Below are 27,053 nucleotides of genomic sequence, written 5' to 3' on the forward strand. Positions count from 1 at the left end.
AAAGGTAGATTGCAGCTGTTGATTATGGTCATTCATCGTCTCAACTACTTGCAATGTATCATTGGTCACCACTCTGACCATATCTAACAACTCTTCAGAAGTCTTAGGAGGAGATGGTTCAGCCTGCTATTGCTGTTGTGGAGCCGATTAAGAGGAATATTAATGATCATAAAACTGCAGATATGATTGATGGTGCAGTTCATGAAATTGTGGAGCATGATTTATAGGTGCTTGAGCTTGCCACAAGAAATTAGACTATTGGCTCCATGACGGGTTATAGGAATTAGAATAGCCGTCGTCCCCTAGTCTAGAGAATGATGTGTTCATATGCCCATAAGAATAGTTAGAAAATTGTCTTATTGAAGGACAATTTTTAACATGGTGATAAGGGTTACGGCAATATGAACATGGCCCATGGGATGTTGGAATGTTTCCCCACATGTGAACAAAAATAAAATAACACAAAGAAGTTAAAATTAAAAGGGGAATAAAAACAAAATTTAAAATAAAGACTTACAAATATGCAGACTCAAATGACCCTGCATGAAAAGAAAAACAAATCAAATTTGTAATTATAACAATTTTTGTGTTGCTGTTCGGATGTGCGATCGATCACCTTGGAATGAGCGCTCGAGCACACCTCCGTAGGCAACACAAGAACTGCAGAAAAACCAGAAAAAATAAAAATAAAATAAAATAACTAGGAAAAAATTATAAACAAAATTAAACAATCTCTGTCAACAGCACCAAAAACTTGTTGTAACAAATACTACCTAAATTAATAGATAATATTTGCTACGTTTTAACTCGTAAGTGCACAAGATCAACTGATAGTATAGTGCGGCAAATACAAGATCACTCCTACGAGGATTGTTGATTTTGTTTAGAATTGATTTTCTAAATTAAAATATCAAAATTGTCACGAAATTGATATTATGAAAAGAGATAAAGATAAATAAAAACGTTAGGGATTCGACATCCACAACTAATCAGACTAATTAAGATAACAATATGCCATCACCAATCATACCGGTATATTTAATGTTTGCCAACCTAAGGGCATGGATGTATACTCCTTAAGCTATTGATCTCCCTAAGCAACGAATTAGGCATATGTGTATACTCTAACTCTTTTCTTTCTCAAATAATTTAGCATGGATGTATACTCCTTAAGCTATTGATCTTCCTAAGCAACAAATTAGGCATGTGTGTATACTCTAACTCTTTTTTTTCTCAAATGATTTAGCATAGATGTATACTAAGTTATTCTTTAAGAAAGCATAAATCTATAGAAATCGATAAGCACATGAGGCCTAGGGCATGGGTGTATACTCCCGGTTCCCCATGCTGATTACCCTAAGAACCCACAAAAGCTATCTTTTGTCACTTTATTAAGCCTATGACTCAATCATCCAAATTGACTTAAATAACTAATCCATACCACATGCATATGTTGATCAAACACATTCATATGAGGAATTCAATTAAGCAGGAAATAATCAAGTTAAATACATCAAAATATGATTGAAGCAAAGGCGCCAATATTGAAACCCTAAAAAGACATGATTATGACTTCAATCTAGCCCCTAACTAAGAGTTAGTTACGTATAATTAAAATAAAGACTAAAAATAAAAGGGAAAGAAGAAACCGAAAAGCTTCTGGAACTAGCCTTCAAATTCTCCTCTTTGAAGTTGTGTGAGTAATTGTGAGGCTTAGAGGTCTATTTATAGGTTTAGAAAAACCCTAGAAGTCCTAGAAACACTAGTAAACTCGTAGGTCTAAAGTCCTAGTTTAACTAGGACTTGGGAAACCTAGTTTGGGAAGGAAAAGGAGTCTTGCCGCATGTCTGAATTTTCTCTAGCGCCTGTGTGCGCTCGATCGCATGGGTGGTGCGCTCAATCGCACTCCTACAATTGATCTCTAGTGTCGGGCGCTTGTGCGCTCGAGCGCACCAACTGCATGGCTCGAGTCTAGACTTCCTCACTTCCAAAAGTTTCCAAAATTGCCCTTTAAGCTTGAATTTTTCCCGAATGCTTCATTTTCCTCAAAAACCTATAAAAAAAACATAAAACACAAAAAAGTAAGCAAAATTGCACAAACTAACAAAATTAAGGGATTAACAAATATAAATTAAGGGGCTAAAATATGAATAATTTAGCACATAACATGTAATGAACTCTAATTTTTATAAAGTGTGCAACAGTTCCAACATGATAGATTTCCATAAGTGTGACATAGATATATGATATATGCATATAATATAAAGTAATAGTCATAGTTCAACAATATGGTCTACTCGAGATATTACCCATTTTTAGTAGGGTTGGCGCTGTCCTGAGGGACTTATAATACAGTGCTGATGCCCCGACCATTATACTCTACTATGCATAACACTAGCGGCATGATCGAGTCCGACCTCGGTTGACCCACACCGCTAATGATATTCGTCCTATAGTGACCACCCATTAAGACTGCGTCGGCCACTAAACAACCATTCAATCCAAGGCCTATATAACACACATGTATAGTAAGCTCATAACCATTATACCGCACGTACCGATGTACCATGTCATACGATGCAATTTATCTTGTATGTATTTCACATGCATGCTTTTTACAAGTCTCACTTTGTTAACATATTATGCACAACTTTTTTCTAAAAAATGATAGAGTTCATGTGTAACAAGTGTAAATCGTGAGAGTTGCAAATATGCATGTTTTGGTACACAAAATAGTCGTGCAGTCATGAAAATTAACAGCGAGCATTATGTGAGTTAAAACTCATCTGGGACGTATAAATTCTCCGAATACTCCTCCGAATGATCCAAGTTCCCCAAATCTATGGAAAACCTTCTATTAGTCTTAATTCCACTAAAACAACTCTATAACAAGAAAATTGGATTTATTGGACGGCTGACCAAAATAGCATTCCCTAGAATGCTTCAGATCGTATATCCAAGCTCGATGCCATACGTCCGCTTCGAAGGATTTCAAGTAAAACCTTATTTTGTCCATTCGTCCTCCTATCCTCCTAAATCGATTTCTAAGGCTGCCAAAAAGGCTTTCTAAGACTACTTAGAAAGCCTTTTATTAGTCTTAATTCCACTAAAACAACTCTATAACAAGAAACTTGGATCTATCAGACGGGTGACCAAAATAGCATTCCCTAGAATGCTTCAGACCGTATATCTAGGCTCGATGCCGTACGTCCACTTCGAAGGATTTCAGGTAGAACCTTATTTTGTCCATTCATCCTCCTATCCTCCCAAATCGATTTCTAAAGCTGCCAAGAAGGCTTTCTAAGACTACTTATCTCAAAATAATGCCTCCATCCAATACAAAACACACTAAATCAAGATAAACTATTAAACCGCCAAGATTAAAGCATAACCTAACTAGAAACTCAAAACCAATAACTGAGCTAGCAATTAAACAGCATAACAGCTAAGAAACGAGCTAGGCTTAAGGATATTACCTCCTTGAAGTGAAACTTCAAGAACCTCCTCTCTTCTCCATACAAAGCACACAAAACACACTCTCACAGAGTTCTGGGAGCCTGGGGGCTTAAATGAGCATGTGATAGTAAGGGGGTTAGGGGGATATTTATAGTAGAGGGCGCTACCAACTTCTCTGAAAAGTAGCGAATGTCCGGGTACTATTGGGGCGTACGTCCGGGTATTATTTACACAACGGTCCAAAGGCTGTAGCGTACGTTCATGTATTATCCAAGGGGTATTCCAAAAGTAGCGTACGTTCGTGTGGTCCCAGCGTACGTCCATGTACTATTTGCAAGTGTATGTACAGTGGTCCCCCGCGTATGTCCTCCACTACAAACAAGAATATACATCCGCCAATCTTAGCATATGTCTGGTCCGAAAGTCCAAATTCTTAAAATGCCTTTCGAGCGGTCTTTAGTGACCCAAAACCCAAATTAACCCTCTAACCAAACTACCTAAACTTAGTTAATTATTTAGGTTACTACAGCTGTATTCTCTCATTTAGGAGAGATTAAGATCCCTGAATCTTGTCCTGTGAGGGATGTAGGTTGAAAGACGAACCATGGAGTCAATTACCAGTTAATTGATTTTCACAGAGCGTTACAGTAACAGTCTTACTCAAAATGGAATGCCTAGTTCCATTTACTGATTGCAAACTTTATACTTTAAGAATATAAGAATTATAAAATATGACCTTGTGTGATAACCATATTACTCACACTCATATCCATATTTAATGTAATCCTAGGACCTTTCACATACATAACAAAAATTGATAAACTTGATAATAAGCATGTAAAAGACATTTTATATGTTATATGTTCAATTCATTTTAATCAGCGAATATAGCATCTATATTCATAACAAACATTTAAATGTCAACACAGATATATAAAATCATTGGGATTCAGGGCATAATCCCAATAATGGGAACAAACGTTTAACCCTCATGGCATGAACATCCACATGTAGCATTGTGGGAAAGCCTTTTTCAAGAGAGAATCCAAATCTTTTGTTGAAGAACAACAAGACAATAAATTTCCCTTTGAGACTAAGTTTATGGATATTATTCTCGAAGTCTTCGGTTGAAACAATTTGGTTGGCATATCAAAAAATATACATGTGTCTTCACAAGTATGATAATAATATAAAATCAATGACTCAATGATAGGGAGGTAGAGAATTTAGTGACAGTATTCTTAAACTTAATTTTGCTACAAAATATTTCATAGGAGGATCATAAGTCAATATTAAATAAGTCAAATGGATTAATTGTTTAATCAAAAATATTTATTGAAGTGCAGTCACAATTATTTAGTGGAATTAATTATGATGAAAAAATTGTTGCGTAACAAATGTCAAAGAGACATGATTACGAACATATTTAAGTCAATAATTATTTTTCCTTTTAAGTCTCTCACCAAGCAAATGTAATTTAACCAAAGTTAGGTTTTCTTATTTATTGGGTTGCTTGTTTTATTTATTTAAAATATGGGCTAGAGATATACAGTGTAGAGATGCATGTATGGAGAATTGGACTTGAGATAAAACTTAGAAGCCCTCTAGACAAAGAGTAGAATGCATTAGGTCAGGAAAAATTTCATGGGCCTATGTGTTGACTACAATGTGAAAATGACTGGAATAACACCCAGGCCCTTGACCACTAGAGTGGATGCATGGACCATGGAAATAATTTCCTAGCCCATGCGTTGGAAGCAAAGGAGGTGGAGGCTAGAGTTTTCCAACCCTAGCCGTCCCCCCATTGTCCTAGTGAATCTGGGATTAACTTCTTATAATCCTATGTGGATTAGAACTATTACTTGTCCCACATTGATCATTTCTCAACCTCTGCTAGCATGCTAAGCTTGTAAATAGAAAAGAGTCTAAACTCTCAAATCACTCATCAAGTTCCCTTAATAATTAATTTTCAGAAACTCTCTAGACTTCATGGTTATTATATTAAGTGACAAAGAATAAAAGTTTAAGATTTGAAGAGTCAAGTAAAAGCCCACAATCTCTTGGTTATTATCAGTCATTGGTGAGAAGATCTAGATATCTCATTATCCTTGAGATCTGTCGTGTTCTTGGAGAATGAGCAAAAGACTTTTTCCCAAAGGTAGGTGTGGCCATTGATATCAAAGTAAGTGTTCTTTGTTCTTAAAAATTAATTTTAAATCCAACTGTTATTTACATGTTCTTCTTAAAGTTGTTCTTGGGCATGAGAATTTGAATTTTCCATTATACAATTTCTTATTTGCATACATATTCCCATCAGAAAGTTGCTGAGCAACTGTGTCCCAGAGGGTATTTTTGCTAGAAATACTGTATTCTTTGTGCAAAATGAAAATTTTCTCCATAGAAAGAAAAAAAAATGTTAGAAAATGAAAGTAGGTATATTTTACAAAAAGGAGGGTAGGGGTGTAAACAAGCCGAGCTTGGGCTGTCCGAGCTCGGCTCGTTTATTTTGGGCTCAAGCTTGAGCTCGAGCTCAAGCTTGACTTGAGCTTGGAAGTGTTGCTCGAGCTCAGCTCGATAGGGTTGGAACCCTGTTCGAGCTCGAACTTGAGCTCGACTAATATATTCGCCTTAATTTGTTATACCCGATATGTGCCAAATATTGCATATTTAAACTCTTTAATTTACTTTTGTTATTCCTTTAGCTGTGTTACTATTTGATATTCTGGGTTAGTTTTATATTTTTAGTGTTTTGTAGCTTGCTATGGGAAAACTGCGGGATTTATATGAAAAATTGCACACTTTGGAGAAGCAGCTAATGGACCTGCGATCAAGCGCATAAGCGCCCAGTCCAAAGCTCATCACGTGCTCATGTGTACACCGCATAGGAGAAGTGATGCTCAAGTGCGCTCGAGTGCACTAAATGTGAGATCAAGCACACCTGTCCGATCTGGCAGCAGTTTTATCTGAATTCAACTTGTAAAACCCTAGTTTTAAGTCTATAAATAGATAATTATCAAATTAGTTTAGTGAGGCTGCGAATTTCAAGATTTCAAAGGAGAAAGAAGAGAGTTTTAGGGTTTCCTACCTTTTGGATCTTAGCTTTGTGATTCCATATTTGTAAGTACTCAATTTTCCATTATGAATTCAATTAATCTTATTTTGTCTTCCAATAACATGAGAGGCTAAACCTTCAACTAAGGTTGAAGATGAAGCCTCATTTATGATTAGCACATCATTCCATGTATGTAATGTTTCCCAATTTAATGATTTAATTGCCCTATTATTTTACTTTAACGCAATTAGATTGAATAATTCTTAGATATCTTTTGTGATTTAATGATACACTTGATAATTTAAGATTATTCAATACAATTGATTACTTGATTTTTTTTGTTAAACATTGGATTTCTATTGTGATTTATTCTCTGGATACAATTGATATTTTGATAAAAATTGAATATTTTCTTGTAATTTACGGATACAGTTAATGATTTATTATTTATTGGATTTTTTTTTTTTTTTTTTTTTGTGATTTTGGTTATGTATGGATACATGAGATGTTTTAATTAATTCTTTGATGCAATATTAAAACAAATCTAAGATTTATATGTGAAAACTTTGGAAAATATTATAGATCATGAAATTATGTTGCTATGAATTTGTGAGTACAAATTCTGAAACCCTAGTTTTTCGTCATTAGATTAAATTTAGATTAAATTGCTTATGCTTTTGATTTTTCATTCAAACAATATGCTTTCAAAATTTGGAACTAAGTTATGGTTTAATTAATTTAAATTTAAAATTGCATTCAAAAATACAATTTTTTATGGGATCGACTCTCATTTGTAATCCATTAACTACAATTAAGTCGTGCCCAGTTAATATAAATTGACACAACAATACCCATTTCAGAAAAAACTCGAAACTAGCCTAATAGAATCACAAGCGCTATACCCATTTCAGAAAAAACTCTGAATTAGCCTTGAATATAATCACAAGCATTATCCAATCAAACCCTCATCCAGAAACATCATTTAACGCAAAATTTATTTACGAAAACGAATACTTGATTCGAACCCATTTCTATTTCTTCGAAAAAAAGAAAAGAAAAAAGGCTCAAATCCATACCTTTATCCGATAATAAGTGGTACATGATTGTGATGGGAGAAATGGCAGAGACTACAAAAGATACTGAGATAGAACAGGAGAAGTGTGGGACAGAGGTGTCGTTCTGTCCTTCTAGGATTGGCCGCGTGAGAGAGAGAGAGAGAGGCAAACGGCTGGATAGTTAGGAGGTTTAGGGTTGAAAGAGAGGTATATATATATGTTTAAAACGACATAGTTTTGTTTCAATTAGTTTTGTTTTTAAAATGCTTCAAAATGACATTGTAAACTCATATGTAAGTTCAAAACGACGTCATTTAAAAAAGTCTGAAAAAATGGTCAAAAAAATAAGACAAAAAATACCCAAATAAATTCGAAAAACATATTAAAAAATATTAATTTTTTTTTTAAAAAAAAAAAATTAAAAATGAAAGGGCAACTCACATAAAATATTAAAAAAGAAACAAAATAAAAATGAACACCATCTCATACAAATAAAACACAATCTCATACATTTATACAAATTGTGTTATTTATTTGTCAGTTTGTTTATTTCAATTTCAATAATTACAATTTTAAAAATTGTGTTTTTTTTTTAATCATGTATTTTTTTCTTATTTTAGATTAAGTGTTTTTTAAATTACAATGCCAAATGCTTTATGTCACACACACTAATCACTATTATCATATCACATATAATATTATTTAGTTAATATGTCAAAATGTTAATACTTAACACAGGTCAAGTATATAATGTCAATATTAATATATATTGTATCTTATATGTAAACATTTATATACTTATATGAATGTATCATTATATGGGTCAATGTTAATTGTTATATACTTCTATCATATGATCTCACGATCACAATTCACGACATGTGATTTAAATTCAAATTATTAAGTTTTTACTTATCACAAATTGTGATTATAATGTATAAATTATAAGTAACACATTAGTTACTTAATTATTAATCATTTAATCTAATGGTAATGCTCAAAATCTAAATCCTAAATTCCTCATGATCTAATGGTCATACACTTATATTTAAATTATATGATCATATTATCTCACAATTCATATTAATATTATCTTAGATTTAAGATCATGGGATATACGTTTTCTAGGAATAAAATATCTAATTATAATGCATTGATTAAATAATACAAAAACTTATGCAGATATATCATATCATTATATAATGATTAATGATTATGTGATATACGATTCCAGTTTTCAAAGTATAACTATTCAATGATAATACTTTTATTAAAAGACAAAATAACTTGTATCATATGATAAAATGATTAATGATAATATTAAATATTTCTTATTATTTACTATATATATATATATATTTCTTATATGTGTTTATATAATATATACATATATGTAATATATATACACACATATGTATAAATAACAAAAAATAAACTAACAAAGGTATATATAATATATTTGTTATCATTAAGTAATGTTGATTATATATTGTTATTTGTTACTTAATAAAAAATATACGAGTCGAGCCTAATAAACGAGGCGAACCTTATACGAGCTTGCTCACGAGCTTAGCCGAATCAAGACAAGCTTGCTTCATTTAATATTTGAGCTAGGATTCGTGTTCACAAAACGCTTCATTTAATATTCGAGTCAAACATGAGTAGAAGTTATGTGAGCCAAGCCCGAACTTACTCGTGAGCGGCCTGCTCTCTTAACATCCTTAAAGGAGGGTATAGGATTTTGTACTTTTTGATGGTCCAACAAATGTCTACTGGACACTTGCAGTGCTGGGAACATTATACTATTTAAGCAAAAGACAGAGGTGCAGAGCCAGCCAAGCTATGCTGGGTCCAGTTGATCAGCATCATACATACTCTTTCTTTCATCATCCCAAAAAAATTGATTTAGTTGACTTTGGATAAAGTTTTCCTTTAAATTGGATCGAAATTTTTTTTTTAATCTACTCTATAAAAGTGACATGTGTCCCTTGAACATGTGAAATGAACATGTTTTTTTAATAGCAGTAAAAATTCATGTGCATCTCGTATGTTATTATTAAAAAAGGCACGCGTCACTTTTATAGAGTAGGTTGAAAAAAAATTTTCCAATCTAATTTGGAGAAAAACTTTGTCCATTTGATTTTATAAGCCCTCCTCCTCTTTTATTTCGAATCTAATGATTTTGAAAATGTTTTTCGGTGAGGATAATTAGTAATTAGTTTGGGAATTAAAATGGGAATTTGGACATTATTAATTTTGAGATGACCTCACCAATTAATTTTGAGAGTGCTAATTATAAGTAAAAGAGCAAAAAAAAAAAAAAAATCACGTACCCTTTTTAAATTACCATCCAATTTGTAAGGATTTTTTTATTATTATCAAAATTTTAATTTTATTTTTTATTATTATTGTCCTCGAAAGGACATTGGCCCAATTAAAATTTTGGGAGACATTATCAATTAGATTGTAGTTCGAAGGGTATGTGAACTTTTCCTTAAAATCAAAATAGATTTTTATGTGATTCAAAAAATTTATGAACTAAGACAAAAAAAAAAGAAGGTAAAATCCACTTAATCTCCTCAAATTATCATCATAATGACAATTTACCCTACAAACTATTAATTGTGACAATTTACCTCTAAAAATACCAAAACAATGACAATGTACCCCTTAATGCTAGCAAAATGACGAAATTACCCCTATAAAATTTTTAATAAGACAAAAATACCCTTAAAATTTTGAAATTTTTTTTTTTACTATTTTAGTATTTTGTTTTTATTTTAGTAAGGGTAATTTCGTTATTTTGTTAAAATTATGGGTACATTGTCATTTTTTTGAAGTGTGGGGGATAAATTGTCATTGAGGTGGTAGTTTAAGGGGATTAAGTAAACTTTATAAAAAAAAAAAAAAAATTGAATTTAAAAAGTTTGGATTACATAATAAATGAAGATGGTGTATGAGATAAAATAGACGTGGGCCGTAAGAGCATTCTCAATGGAAGAGCCAAATGTTACTTTTATCTAAAATAGCTCTTCAAATGTTTATAAAACCCTACATTAGATTAGGAAAAAAAAAAGAAAGTAAAATAAATATTTGATTGGAAGAGCTAAAAAAAAGCTAAATGTAACAACACTTTTCAAATGATCTATTTTATTTTTCATTATTTTTCTCACATGTTTTCTCTTTGTTCTAAATTTTTTTCTACTTTTTCTCTGTATGTTCTCTTTTTCCCAAAAAATTTTCTACTTTTCCTCTTACATGTTCTCTTTTCTAAAAACTTTTTTTACTCATAATAATATTTTAATAGAATAAATAAAAATATAGCTAATCAAATATAAAGACATTTAAAAATAACTTAACTAAATTAAATAAAAATAAATTTTAAGAAATTATTTTACATAAAAATATGACTCATCTATTAAGAATGCTATAAGATAGATGAAATCTAAAAGAGCTTCTTGGGACCGACCATGACGTATGTGTCATCAGCGGTAGTTTGCACAAAATGTTGACAACTCTGGGTTGGCCCCCCACGCTTCAACCGTATTACCGTGCATTGCACGTGTTGTATCGCCAGTTTCGTGCCCAGGTGGGGGGCCCAAGTGGGCATGTAGACAAAATGGGTGAGATGCTTTGTAGGACTCAGATGTCTTTATAGCAACAAAAATACCTCATCATGCCCACGTGAACACCCTCTTCTCTTTTTCTTTTTCTTTTTCTCTTTTTGTCGAAAATTACTATTGAGAGATTTATTTAATTGGCTTGAAATTGTACCAGGTAGAGGACAGTTGGTCCAAGTCTTTTATGGCGTCTTCTTGTGCAGAATTCCGGCACACTGGCCCCAGTTGTGTAGCATAAATCCATGCTCTTTTTACACTTTTTCTTCAACTCGAGTTTTCAACTTTCAAGAGCTTTTGGGGTGTCGCCAAAGCCCAAAGGTCCCTAGCATTACTCGTTGCGAAATCAAAATAAAGATCAAAGATTCCCATCACACTCGCAGCTTTGACAAACTCAAACTAATTAATAATGGCTGCTGCCTGCCCTGCACATGCAACTGGCACCAATCACAACTATCATTGTGTAAGACTCCGGTTCCATATTAGAAAGATGAGAAGAAGTCTACATAGAGTTGATGGTTTATAGAGATAGTCATGGGTGCTAAGTCCCACATTGTCTGATTACTAGGTGAAATTAGGCTTTATAATGAGTTCTAGGAAAACTCCAAATTGACTAGTCTTTTTGGGGTGATAGCGCATATATGGCTAGCGTTTTTCCTTGGGTCGTTCACTTTGTTTTCGGTGTGTATTAGTAAGCAGAAACCAGAGATCAAGGTGGAAGCTAACTTAGGATAAAAGAAAAATAATATATAACAAATAGAGGTGAATCAAAAGACAATTACAGTTAGCGAATATTAACTAAAATTGTCAATCATAATTGCGCAAGTTGTTAGTAAAATTTGTTAATTGTCTCAGCTGTTAGGCGGTTAGCGGCTAATAATCATAATAACCGCTAACCACCTTTTAAAAGAAAAACCAAAAAAAAAAAAAAAAGTTTGAAAAAAAAAAATTAAAACGACCTCGTTTCTATTGTAATACCATAATACCCTACAACATATGACATCGTTTTTTAGATTTTTATATATATAAATATAATATATATACAGGCGGTTAGCATTTTTTTAAAACTTAAAACCACTAACTGTAATCGTCTAGGCGGGTTAATGGTTTTTCGTAACCACCTTCAAAAGCGATTATCGGTTAACGGTTAATCACCTACCTTTTCACAGAAATGTTATCGATTTAACCAACCGGTTGGTTAAATCAGTTTTTTGTGAGCTTTTTATTGGACTTTTAACCGTTGTTAATTGGACCAAAAATTAATTGTTTTAGAGGCCCAAATACGTTTTGTTGGGCTAAAGCCTAAAATAGCTTATTAAAAATTAGTTATTTTTTAATATATTTTTGGCTAAAATAGCTTATTGAAGCTTTATTTTTATTTTATATTGATCCACTACAATATAAAATAAAAACCAAAACGACGTCGTTTTGGTTTCAATAATAAATATAAAATTATAAAAAATTAAAAATTAAAAAACTTATTGGTCATCTCGGTCATATCCGTTTTTCCATAACAAATTATTAACCGACCGATAAGCTTATCGGTATAAAATTTTTAACCGATTACTCGGTTAATCTACGCACTCCTAAATTTGACAAATCAACATTTGCCCATACTCATGCATCACCAAGTAAGATTTACATGGCAATATTTGAAGTTATATATATATACTCAGAAATATTCTAACTTGTGCGTCCTCAAGTAACGTGTTATTCCATGATTGGCAGCTTGCACGTAGGACGTATGCAAGTAAAGTCGTGTTGTTTTTCGTATTTTCAATTAATATATTTTATAAATTAAGTCACATTTCATGGCGACTGCAGGAAACAATTACTATTGACTCATGTCACAATCTTACCGATACATCCCACGCATCTCTCACAGCGACAAGCTATTTCAATAATCTCATCCCATATTCATATTTTTATTATTATTATTATTATAAGTTAAAACACATCAAAGAGGCAAAAGAAAAAATCCTATGATCTATTCACAGTCCTCTTGACCATACAAAATTTCTTCCCCTCTTTAAAGAGGAAGTCTAAGCCTATGCTTGAGAATAGTAATAGCAGAAGCAGAAGGAAAAAATTTAGCGATTGCAAAAGCAAAAGCGTTGGATTTGTAAAATGAGTATTTTATTAAGAAAAAGAATAGCGATTATTATAAATAGAGGAGAGTAGAATGAAATAATTATTGTTATTCTTTAGTTTGGTAACAACCCATGTTTTAAGTGAAATTGAATCAAAATTTAATTCAGATCATTCTCCTCGGGAGTATGTTTGGCAAGACTATTGTGGAATTTCTTTCTAGGATATGTCAGATCATTTTCCTGCTCTCATTTTTGGTAGGTATTTTGTAAGAGCAAAAAAATAGTATCCACGTAGGACTAGGAAACCAGAAAAATACTATGAAGAACCGTAGCATTTCTCGTAACATTCCTTTTATATATATATATTCCAATATTTGTCCATGGTACAAGAAGACATGCATATATTGTTCTTCCCGTTTCTTTCCACACATTTTTCTAAACTTTTTTTTTTTTTTTTTTTTGACATGTCCACACAAGAGGGGGGAGGGGGATTCGAACTAGTGACCTCCACTTCATTGAGTGTGGTCCCAGCCAATTGAGCTACCTCTTGGGGACCACATTTTTTTTTTTTTTTTTTTTCTAAACTAATCATGTCTTCTTGTGGCATGGACAAACATTGGAATTTGGAAATTGATTCCTAGCAAAAATCCAGATATATATTTTCATAGTGTCTTGGGAAAGCATGTATAAGTTGTCTTGATGTCTTATATCTTTTCCGAATTCACAGATTGAATCTTTTTCACATAATTGTAGAATCAGGTATTTATGTTTGAAATCTTTTGCTCTTTCCTGTTACTATTAATTCTTTCCATATGTGGAATGTGTTTCCATTTTGAACAAAGAAACAAGATATTGATTCTTCGGGGTTGGATAATAGCTAGCATATATGTTACAATATAAGAATCCTATGCTTTGAAGGTATCCAAAGAAGAAAATGACCCCAATTAGCCAACAACTCCTAGACTAAAACTTCTCAATTTTTATACTTCCGATCCGTTTGTTTCGGCATAAAATGATTTCTAAAAGTATTTTCTATATTTTTCGATGTTTGGTGCCATAAAAAATAATAGTCAATAACAAATATTTTCAGTTTGACCGAAAAAGTTTATTTAATTTCTGTAAATAATTTTCATTTTTTTAAATCGTAAACTACTTTTCGAGTTTGAGCTTCTCATTCTTAAATCAACAAACCTAGTTAACAACCTGCTCAGACATCACCAGGACCCGGTTGGGCCCTTTCTGAGACCTGATTGAGACACCGCTAGGACCCACCAAGACACCGTTTGGACCTGCCAGAACACTACCTAGACCCCATCGAGACATTGTCATGACCTGCCGAGGGACCCGACCAGGACCTACCGGGACCTGGGACCTCGCTAGGACCCAACCAAGGCCCAGTTTGGATCCCACTAGGACCTAACCGAAGCCTAGCAGGGACCCTACTAGGACCAAGTCTGAACATTATCGTAATTTAAAGTTTAATATGATTGAGTGAAAATATATATATTTGTGTATATCTGTACACTTTAAACGTCGAAAAATATTTTTTGCTAAAAACATTTTACATCAAAACAAACGGTGTTCAATGAAATAAGGTTTTTTTTTTTTTTTTTTTTTTGGGTATGAATATGAATTTATTGAAGAAACTTAACGAGTACCAAAAAGATTCATAAACAATTCCTTAAAAACAATATGACTTTAAAGCCAAAAAGGGCCTACACAAGGAAACCTAGGCAACATGAGCAAGCAATTAAAACTAAAAAATTATATATATATAAAATAAAAAAAGCCCAATAGCCCAATATATACTTGGCCAAAAATATTAGCCGGAGAACCACAAACATGCAACCTTCAGGAATTGAACCCAAAACATAATCTTAGGAACAATGCACCGGGAATTCATGTTTCTCCTTTGAAACAAGTTATTCTCTCACGTCGTCATAATGCGTACAATACAACAACCATCATAATTCTTATGAAAACGAACATCAAACAAAAAGATTAAGAATATTCTCCTCCCCAAATTCATAGTAAACACATTTCATCTATTGATGAAGAAAGCAAATAACAACCCCTCATATCCAAAATAAAATTAATATAAGGTGGAAATAATGTTTTATTATGTCGCGCGCAGAATTAGAATAGTTTGAAGAAAGATATGTCTTATTCATGGGGTCCAATTGGAATTAATTATAATTAGCAAGTTTTATCTAGTAGAACAAAAACGACAATAGAAGGAAAGATGGAAAGAAATGAAAGAAATATGGTTTATGGTGATTTTAATTAATTGGAGAAAGTGACCAAAAGGGTTAAACGACGTCCACCACTCGTCTCAGTTGTTGGCACCTAAACACTCATCCAAACCTTAATTTCTTCTTCGACCTCTCCAATGGACGGCCTTGGCCTTTCCCTTCTCACCATCTTTTTACTTACTCTCCCTCTTTTACCCCTCATTTTTGTCCTCTATAAATACCCTCCTCTCCTCTGCCTCTGCCTCTGCCTTCAAGAACATGTCTCTCCTATTGGACTCTACCGCCACCTCATCTCCTGCTCTTCTCTACCCTCCATCCATCGAGCTTAAACATGATAACGCGGGCGGGGCTTTGGTTTTCGACCCGGTTTTCCTTCAAAAGCAACCAAACTTGCCCGCCAAGTTTTTCTGGCCTCAGGGGGACTTGGTTCACGCTCAGGAGGAGCTTCAAGAGCCCCTCGTGGACCTGGGTGGGGTCCTAAGAGGTGACGGCGTGGCAACTGCTCGAGCTGTTGAGCTTGTGCGGGCAGCTTGCTTGAGCCACGGATTCTTCCAGGTCACCAACCATGGCGTTGATGCGAGTCTCATTCGCGCCGCGCATGATGAATTCGACGCCATTTTCAAGATGCCCCTCAACCGGAAGCTCAGACTTTGCAGGAAACCCGGGTGCATCTCCGGGTATTCGGGCGCCCATGCGGATCGCTACTCCTCTAAGTTGCCATGGAAGGAGACTTTTTCCTTTGCGTACCGTGGGACTGAATCCCAACCAATCGTATTTAACTATTTCAAGTCTGTCTTAGGACAAGATTTTGAACAAACTGGGTGAGTAATAGCTAATTGTAATCGCTAATAAACGGTTAAATTTATTCTTTCTTTATCCACTTAAGTTATAGATGTTCTAAGTTTGAATCCTGACAATCTTAACTTAACCCTTTGAATTATCGTCACTTTTATAATGTTCTGTCTAAAGTTCAATTTTTCTCAATTTAATGTATCTATTTTTTAATTGTTTGTAATATTACTCCTCCGTTAACTTTTTTCAAAATACTCCCATTTGTTTTAGGGAACCAAAAAAAAAAAAAAAAAAAGCAAAGAGTAAGGCGTTGGTCCGAATTTAAAAATATTTACAAAAATGCCATGCCTAAATCTTTGCAAAAAAATTCTATAAGAAAAATAAATAAATAAATAACGCTGACTAATTTATTTTATTTTTTGGGAAAGCTATTTTTATAATTTGGTTTTTGTTTATAGATGGGTGTACCAAAGATACTGTGAAGCGATGAAGGAAGTGTCTCTAGTGATAATGGAGCTGTTGGCAATGAGCTTGGGGGTGGATCGCCTACATTACCGGAAATATTTTGAAGATGGAAGCTCAATAATGAGGTGCAATTACTATCCCCCTTGCAAAAATTCGGGGCTCACGCTCGGCACGGGTCCTCATTGCGACCCGACTTCTTTGACCATTCTTCATCAAGACCAAGTTGGAGGGCTTGAAGTGTTTGCAAATGACAAATGGCAAGCTATCCGACCCAGACCCGATGCCCTTGTCATCAACATTGGCGATACATTTATGGTACATTCTTTACCATTTTAATTATACCCCCCTTTTTTTTTTTTTTGCTTATTACTTCTAATTAATATTACAATTTGATAATAAAAATTAATTTTTAGATAACAAAGAAATTAAAAATTAATTTTTATTATCATATCATCCAATTCTATTGCATTAAGTAATATTATTTGTAAGAATAATAATGCGTATTCTCTTAATATTTTCTTAATCCTAACTTAAGTGAATATTATTTTTTAAAAATAATATCTATCTAAACCAGAAGAATACCAGAAATATACTAATATTTTCCTTTGTAAAATGAGTTAATTTGAAGTGGCGCAATCAAGGAAAAGAATCGGATAAGTGTAGGTTTTAGGTACGGAATGAGGCGAAAAGATAGAAATGGGGACAAGTAGACTTAGCATTAATAACTAATTTCTGTCGTGATTAAGACATTAATTAACTTTCTGAAATGACTAGTGAAAGGCAATTATGACATAAAGTTCACTTTTAGCGGTTTGGATTCCAAATAGTATAACTATTTCTAATTGGACGTCGCTTGTGGGCCATCAACATAATTAATCCATAATTTTTTTGATAATTTAGGGTTAGTGCAACAACAGTACTTAATTATAAGAATGTGATCCAAGCAGCTCGAATAGTCTCAAACCCTAACTTGCAACAAAACTGTGGGCTAAAATTCAAAGCGAATAATTTCATACTACTTAAAGAGGACGGTTACGGTATTGATTTCCCGAGGATAAAATTAGATAATGTTCGGGGGTGTCGTTGGCGGTGACGAAATATGTTTCACAGGTTTTAATGTAATTTTGTTTGATATGTAGGCGTTATGCAATGGGAGATACAAGAGTTGCCTGCACAGGGCAGTGGTGAACAGAGACAAGGAGAGGAGATCGTTGGTTTTCTTTGTGTGCCCAAAAGAGGACAAAGTGGTGAGACCCCCACAAGATTTGGTCTGCAGAGAAGGGCCAAGGAAGTACCCGGATTTCACATGGTCCGACTTGTTGGAGTATACACAAACCCACTACAGGGCTGACGTTGCTACCCTCCAAAGCTTCATCCAATGGCTTCCCTCTTCCAAACCATCCAAATTCTAGTTCCTTTCGCCTCGCCTCATTATTCTCATCCTCAATTGCTACTTAACCATATATATATATATATCACTCTCTCAATTATCTTTTTTATTATCTTCGTACAGAGAACGGATGAATTTTTCATTGAATTTGTGGGACTTACACGTGAGTTCATAAATCTAATGATGAATTTGTGAAAAAGATAGTTAAAAGATGGTTGAGAGAATAATATGTACCTAACATGTCTTTTATATATATTATCTCATAAACCCGCCCTATTCTATATATATATATATATATATATATATATATTCCCTCAACTTCAAGAACATGGCTATATATAATATGTTATGTAAACCTATATATATGTTTCTTTGCTGTACTTTTCTGCAGTATATATACACAAATTTCTGTACTTTTTCACTGTATGAATGGGTTTCTGATCTGTGTATATGGATATATGGGTAGTACTCGCATTCGGAAGGAGCTTTTTTTTGGAACAATTAATTTGGATGAAAACTTGTCATATCGTATGACAAAATTAATACTATATAAAATTATTAAACTGACGATTTAACAAAGATAAAAGAAAATATGCTTAAATTATAATTATTAAACGTTAACTACAAAACTCAATTAAACAATCAAAATAAAATAGACGTGAGTGTACATGCATATTCCATGAAGAATAGCTACGTGTCTGTTTATCAAAAGAAGAAATGATACAAATACATAAAAGAGGGAGATGAAGGGAACATGCAATTCGGGGCACACTACGGCGTCGTTTCCTGAGACTGACCACGCAATTCCCATCAATGTTGGCTCTATGAGCATTTCTCGTCTATTCCCTAAGTTTAAAGAATGTCCCAAAAATCTGTGGGATGCCTTAAATGAACCCTAAACATTATGATTGTTATAGTGAAATTCAATATTTTGAGTTTTACTATTGCAATCCTTATGATTATTAAAATAAAATAAAAATGATTCTCTCTCCTCTCTTCTCTCTTCTCTTATGAGTCATGTCTCATAATTCTCTCTCATCTCTCCTCTCATATATATAATATAATTAAAAAAAATAAATATTTTAATGATATAGAGAATGATTAAAAAAAGTTATTGGGATGTATTTTGACATCAAAAAATAAAAAATAGTTTAGATCTTGAAATGTAGAAAAAATAACAAAAAAGCTACTGAAAATACTCTGAGAAGAATCAAAATGAAGGAAATGAGGGACGGAGTGATGCGGGTTTTGGGTATGAAGTGAATCAGGGTCACCAATTCGGGTTCTGGTAACAATGCTGTTGAGCGTTGAGTGTTGACTGGTGGGTTTCCAACAGTCCCACAAGGCTACACTGTCTTTCTATTATCTCGCTTCACTCGACGCAATCTCTACCAAGTAAACAAATGGCACTTCGAGGAAAGGCTCACGTATGCATAGTGCATGTATGTGAGTAACGCGATACTTGCACTTAGGATGATAATTTTTCATAGCCCAATATGACCTTAAAGGTGAAATTAACGTTTGACATATTAAATTAAATCGGTTCAATTAAAGCTGACTTATATAATCTTATACACATATATCAATACGAGTCGACTTTAACACATCACATATAGAGAATATATATGTCAATTGTTTACGCGACCTGCATACTTGACATAAACTAACACAAAATTACATGTTAGGATTGAGGGGTTTAACATGTTTGATTAAATGGATCAAACTGATAAGTTATTGTTCACATATACAGTCTTATACTTATAATACCTCAACACGACTCAAACCTGACATACAAATACAAATTGCCTTCCGAAGAATACTACACACTCTCCCACTCTCATACTCACTCTCAAATGCATACTCTCTAACATGCATTTGTAAATGTGTGTAGCATCTCTCATTGCCACCACCCCTACCTACACTAAAGCCTCTTAATAAGGGACATGGTGACAAAGATCCGTCGCAATAGGTTGAGAGGTTGCTCAAATCCCACTTGTTTCGAACAATCTTAATGATATAATTGAACAATCTTATTAGTCATTATCTAAATTCAGGATTAAGATTTATCTAAATTACATACAATTCGAGCAACTTGCCTCGAGTAGGTAGACCTCGTATTTAGGGCCGCCTAGAGCCGGTGGATTCCACAACCTTTTCTTATGAGAGTAGCCCAAAATTTCATGAAATTCAGACAACCAATTGTGAAAAATCATTTTTCCTAAGACTATTTTATTATGGCTTTCTAGAAATTTGTAAAATATCTACTGTCTTTTTTTTTTGGGTTTTACAAAATTCCTGAGAATCACAATTCTCATGAGTATCTAAATTATGAAAAAAATATAGTAATTTAAATCATCTAAGTAATTAACACCTAATCGATTCAGATTAACATAATAATGAATCTTAAATCATCTATATTTTTATCAATCGAAAGAAAGTTGCAGTTTCATAGTTTGTTCAAGCCATTTGAATTAAAAACTATTAACCAAATTCAAAGTAGATGTGTACCAAGCATGATCAAGGTGTAATACAGCTTTAGGCAGTCGTACAGTCCATGCCCAATTCACTAAGCTTCAGCTATCACGACACTTAAAAAAAAATAAAAAAATTTAAATTTAAATACCATGATTTGCACTTTTTCAAAATTGATAATTTTTACTACATGAATTTTGCACATTTATCAAATTTTACTTTCGTCATCTTCCATTCAAAAAAATAACAGTCATACCGTTAGTCATAAGGTGATGAGGGGATCATGGTGCCTCACCGACCTCCACCCTTCATGGAGATCGCGGAGGCCCAGTGACCTCCCCGCCAGGTGGTCGTGAAGGCTCCCCAACCCACCACTCAGGAGGTCGCATAGACCTTGCGACGCATGACCCAACCACTCCTCCCTCATGAAGGTGAAGTAGTCAAGATCTTGGTTAAACTAACCCAACTGGTTATATAACAAGGAAAATGCAGAGGAAAAAAATAGTAAAAATAGCAATCCAATGGAGCAAGAGTGTCATTTCTGAAAATCAAAGGTAAACCTCATGTGAGTTGGTGTAATTTATCCCATCTATTACATTCATAGACCTCACTTTGTTAGAAGACGCACGAGGCTTGAAACTGATTAAAAACACCACCAGGATTTTAAAAACTACCCGACAATAGTGGGTACACGAAATGGTCATGCCTTAGAGAGGTTTCTCGTCATAATTTTTTTTTTTTTTTGAAAGATTACTTGAACAAATCTGCGAGATACATATGCAGAATCCCTTTACACATGAAGGGAAAAAAATCACAAAAAGAATGAAAGGAAGAATTAACTTGACCAAAGGTAGGAAAGGGGTTTGCCTTTCTGGCATGTCATGACACAATCCAATACAATCTCTTGCAGGTGTTTCTCGATATCTTGTATAGGTTGGCCGTCATCAATTATCTGCAATCAGATAGGAATACATGTTTATATCAGCCATAACTTCCTTCTCCTTTTTTTTTTTTTTTTTTCATCAATGCAAAAATAAATTAAAGAAGAAAACTCCAATAAAACTGATGGGAATCAATGAACAACATAACTTAGATGGAGTAAGTGCTATTATCATCTAAAACCCAATATTTTAGCATCATCAAAAACCCAATATTTTAGCATTCCTTAAAATATAGATTAAAGAAAGGAAAAATATAATGCAAAGTGAAAATCAATCAACAAAACTCTATCTTAGTTTTGGGCTACTGATGAATGGTTTTGTTCTGAGTAGTGGCAGGAGAGGTGCCTCCCACCAGAGAGCATCACAACCATGAACCAGAATATGCAGCTTCTCTATTCACAAAATATCACACAGATGAAACATAAAATTACCTTCCAGGAGGCCATGGAGAGCCTGATAGCATTGTGCAACTTTCCTCTGGAACTCGAGCTGCTCATATCTCTCAGCTCCATATCCTCCTCTCTCAGCAGTTTTCTGAAGATTTTGGAAAGGCTTTTCAGTCCTAGAAGTATGCAAGTCTGTGTACATGAATACGTGTGTGCGCTCACACTATAGAAGGGTATGAATTTATGGATGCAAGGGGCAATTAAGTGTGTGTGTGTGTGTGCGTGTGTGCATGTGTGTGTATCAGGGCCCCATGGATAGTCATCCAATTTCATAGAATCATTGAAATTGGTTGATTTGGGTTCATGAATTCCTTGCATATAAGGGCACATAATCCACCTTGCTTTTCTTTTTCTTTTTTTTTCCCTCCCCTTTTCTTCTTTTGCTTTTCTTCATAGGGGTGAGGTTTTATTGACAGCCCAGAATCTGTCTGCATTTATGAAACACAATATTGCAAGAAGGGCATGGGTGTCCCAAAATAAAGATTAGACAAAAAAGAACACGTTGAAATCCTTCAACACAAAGTAAACTAGCTCTCAGGAAGGGACATATTTCATGCCTCAAACAACGTTTGAAGAAAGCAAGCTACCTATAGAACTCAAAGAAAAACAGGTTGATAATATGGCCGAAGCCGTTGATGTTTACTTTCTTGAACTATAAGTTTATATCAATCAACATAATGGCAACTACAACATACCTCTGGCTGTATGTCAAGGTAAACTACCAGATCTGGAGCCAACAACCCAATCTCAGGTGCCTGCAAAAAAAAAAGAGACCACATTCTTAAAAAGAAGACGAACACATGCTCCACTCAAGAACAGTCGGAACCATGTCTTCATCTTACACCATTCAATGTCCAATCCTTCGGCAGACGAGAAAGCCACCCCAGAATAAGAATAACGGTCAACAATGAGGATGGTTCCAGTCTTCAGTTTAGTTTCCATCAATGATCTGCGCATGCATTACAGGTAACTCTGAGTACAAGTCCCTAAATTTTTTGTCCCAATACATAATGTTTCAGAGAAAAAAATAAAAACCCAAGTCCTCTTTCTTTCTAGAAGGTACAATGAAATCAATTCTATCTACCAAAATGGTTTCAATTTTTCCAACTCGAAAGTATTAATAGATCGATCTTACAAGAATAATCAGAGTATAACTATAGAATTCCATCTATCAATATTGATTAGCATAATATCAGTTCTACCAAGTCCTGGATATGCAGGTTAATTTTCAATTTTCAAGAGCTTCTCTAACCAAATACCCCCTGCATGTCCACATTCTGGACAATGACTCAAGCCACAAGATCATGATCATTTAAACCTAAGTCACCACTCAACTATAGAAAACTATTTCCCACATGCCCCCCAGCTTAAAATGGCACGTCTAATACTTACAAGCTTCATGGCAGACAGGCTAAACAACAAGTGTCATGCCACCCACCAATGCTACGGGGCTTGCAATAACTCGGAAAAGCTTATCACTTCAAAAAAAGAAGAAAGAAAATAAGAAAATGAATGAGTTTTATCACTTAGCCAAAACAATAAAGACATAAAAAATAAGATACAGAAAAGTTTATCACCAAAGTTCACAAATTATCTGAGGCACTTTGATTCAACAAAAAATAATTGATAACTAATCGAGATATTATTAAAAGCGTAAAATACCCCATGTACATAATAAGTGTATAAAAGAAGTCATCTAGCTAGTGGAGTTAAGAAGAACAAAAAAATCATGATAACTAATCACCAAAGGAGAGACATATGCAGCTGTCCAAAAATACTAAGTGTTGAAAAATAAAGACTTAATCTCCTCCAAAGTCTTCTCGAGGTCTTCAAAATTCCTATCGTTTCTTTCCCTCCATAGATACCACAAAAGGTAAGAATGCATCATCTTCGACACAGCAGCGTTCTGAGTGCTACTGGCAGTCCACCAACATGCATACAAATCGACTCCTCGTCTAGGCATAACCCAAGACAACCTAAATTAATTGAAGAAAACATTCCAAATGGCACAAGCAACCACACAATGAATAAGAAGATGGTTCACAGACTCCCTATTCTTTTTGCACATACAATACCTATCACCCACAATTACGCGCCGCTTCTGGAGATTGTCCATGGTAAGGATCTTTCCTAGAGCCGCCGACCACATAAAAAATGCTACCCTCAACAGAATCTTAGTTCTCCAAACACTCTTTCAAGAGAAACGAAAACCATCATGACAACCTATGACCCTGTAGAAGGATTTAACACCAAACAACCCTCTTTCGAAAGGGACCCACCAAAACTTGTCTTCCCTTTCCCTTCTCATTCTTACTATATACAACAAGGTGAAGAATGAGGCAAAGGCATCCATCTCCCATTCCCTTCTCTTTTGATTCAACAATTGTTACTGCCTCATAGGTGATTCAATCTTATTTATTTAGTTGTAAGTACATGTGCAACAGCTATGATCCATTCAAGCTAAAGAAAATGATACTTCAATTAATTTGTTTATATATGCAGAGTGATAACAAAAAAATTGCAATTAGGAAAAGTACGTTTAAGAAACAAAGTAGAACAGTGTTTCCAAACGGGTTTTGTCAACACCATATATCTCTTTTTCTTCAAGAACCCTAAGGTTGTTAATGGAGGAAAGCATTTAAGGTTTGCAATGAATACCAAGATTTTTTTTTTCTTATACAAACAAATAGAACAAGCAAAGAACTACTATTAGAAGAAACAAGGTATTTCAGCTTATATACAAAATCCATCAATTAAACCAGAACACAACATGCTGCATAAAATAACATAACGAACCTCTTCTCCCAACGATTTGCACTAAAGAGAAGATGGATAGTGTGATCATCTAACTGTGATTTGTTGGAAAGGTATGAAGATATATATCATTTGCCCAACATTCGTACTTCTGTCGGGAAACCGCCATAATTCAGCTGAATGCCCCAGTCCCTCCAAGTATGTAAGGAGTCTACTACACTGTGAGGTCTTCCCACTTCGATCCAAGCCTTCTAGAACAATCAAGGCACCTCTTGACTCACTGTTGCCACCATTTAGGATACAATTGTGGGTATTTGCCATTCGTATCTGCCTAATTGGACACTTGTGAGGAAAATTCAATCGAGATTTCAATAACTTTCCCAATGCTAACGCTCCAAAATTCCTAGAGAGAAACAAAAAACAAAAAAAAAAAAATCTTTCCATTAAAGAGGCTTTAAATAATAGAAAAAGAGTAGAACAATAACTTCAGAAATCAAATTTTAAGGTTTACATTTTGGGTATTTGATAAAACAAAAAATCTCCACTCAACCAAGCCTGATACAGCTATTGGCGAAGTGGGTTTCTTTATTGTGCAAACAAATTAAAACGCCCAAAAACCCACGATTTGAAGTTGCATTTTCCTTTCTTATCCACTACTGCTCAGGAACCAAACTGACATCTAACATTTTCAACTATATTGATGAGAATTAACGAGCACCATTAAAGGATCTATTGTATATTTCAGTTGGGCCTATTACTAGAGCAAGATTCAAGAAGATCAAAGAAGCACTTAATGGGCTGATTCAAGAGATTTGAGCTGATTCTAAAATGGGGCATTCCAAGCTTGGCCCAAAGGAAGATGAATGCGTAATAAATTTGATCCAAGCTATTGATGGAGCTGATTGCGCATAATTTCCTTAGAAATGACATGGATTAATGGTTGATTATGACTGATTGACTTTCAAATTACATACCAATTAATTGGATAATTGACTTGCCAAATTACATGCCAATTAATTGGTTGATTGACTTACCTATTTCAAGACCTTCTTTAGGCGTGATTTAATTGCAAATTTTAGTCTATTTTTGGCACGGAGGAGCTGCTAATTCATACAAAATCAACTTTAATTTTAGGCTTTTATTAGTTAGTCATTTTTTACTTTATTTACTTTCCAATGTTGGAACCAATTTAATTTCATTTCCATAGCAAGCAGGTAGTCATATTTTCAGCCATACTTTATAAATAGCATGCACTCATTATAATGGACATGATGAATGAAAATTAGAAAAAAGTGAGGTTTGCTTTTTCTATTGGTTCTTCAAAGAACTTTTGAACTTATCAAAGATTCTTCATTGTGGCGTTCAAACTTTATACATTCGGTTCGTGATTCAATTATAATCATTAGGTCGAGGGTTGTTACTTTATACCTTTGATTTGCGTTTCATTTATAAACGTTGGGTCGAGGTTTTCTTTCAAAAATCTGAATTTTAGCTTTCTTGGGTCCGTATTCCAATATTGTTTATTGGGTCTCAAAAGCGCGTCGATTGAGGTTTGCATCATTTGGTATCAGAGCACATGCTCTAAAATCAGGTTTACTATCATTTTTTTTTTTATTTTTTTTTTATTTTTTTATTTATTTTTTTTATCTTTTGTTTATTGTTATCATCCTATCTTGTTCTGTTTGTGTTTATTATTCGTTCTTGTTGTTTTGCGTCGTGCACCAAGTTAAAAAAAAAAAAAAAAAGGAGGCGTCAAAAAAAAAAAAAAAAAAATACAAAACAAAACAAAGTAATTGTTTGTTTGTTTTTCTTTCTTTTTTCCTTGTGTCATCTTCCTTCGATTTGTTGTTTCTATAATATTTTCCTGTTTGTTTGTTTTCTTTCTTCCTTCTTGTGTCCTCTTCCTTTGATTCGTTGTTTCTATAATATTCTCCTGCCGTCGGTATTGGTTTAAATACTACAAGTTGAATTTCTTGATCAAGTTTATTAGTTCAAAAAAGAACTAAAAAGGGGAAGCTACGAGTGGAAGAAGGCAAGAGAGTGTGAGACTAATATCGAAAACAAAGCCAATTTAAGAGTGAAACATAAGTGTGAGTGACATAATTTGAGTGCAAACACGTGAGGGACTGTTGTGAGGAATTATTTCTAACATTTCTCTATAGTTTTAAGCTATGCCTTCCAGGGGTGACACATCAAGCAAAGAAGGAGGGGAGGAGTCATTCTTCTTGCTGCAGGCTATGCAACAACAATTTGAACGCATGAATGTGGTGT

At 34.0% G+C, this 27,053-nt stretch overlaps 1 protein-coding gene and 1 pseudogene across 1 annotated transcript; one reads left to right on the forward strand and one right to left on the reverse strand.

Moving 5' to 3' along the window:
- The first annotated feature begins 15,780 nt into the window (after positions 1–15,780).
- LOC132166342 (gibberellin 20 oxidase 1-B-like) lies at positions 15,781–18,456 on the forward strand. The gene is made up of 3 exons (XM_059577144.1): positions 15,781–16,343; positions 16,773–17,094; positions 17,919–18,456. The coding sequence occupies exons 1-3, from the start codon at positions 15,781–15,783 to the stop codon at positions 18,189–18,191; spliced, it is 1,158 nt and encodes a 385-aa protein (XP_059433127.1). The 3' UTR covers positions 18,192–18,456.
- A 2,707-nt stretch (positions 18,457–21,163) lies between these two features.
- LOC132166298 (thymidylate kinase-like) lies at positions 21,164–25,359 on the reverse strand (annotated as a pseudogene).
- Between the last annotated feature and the right edge of the window lie 1,694 nt (positions 25,360–27,053).

Source organism: Corylus avellana, chromosome ca11 (genome assembly GCF_901000735.1).
Source record: "Corylus avellana chromosome ca11, CavTom2PMs-1.0".
NCBI lineage: Eukaryota > Viridiplantae > Streptophyta > Magnoliopsida > Fagales > Betulaceae > Corylus > Corylus avellana.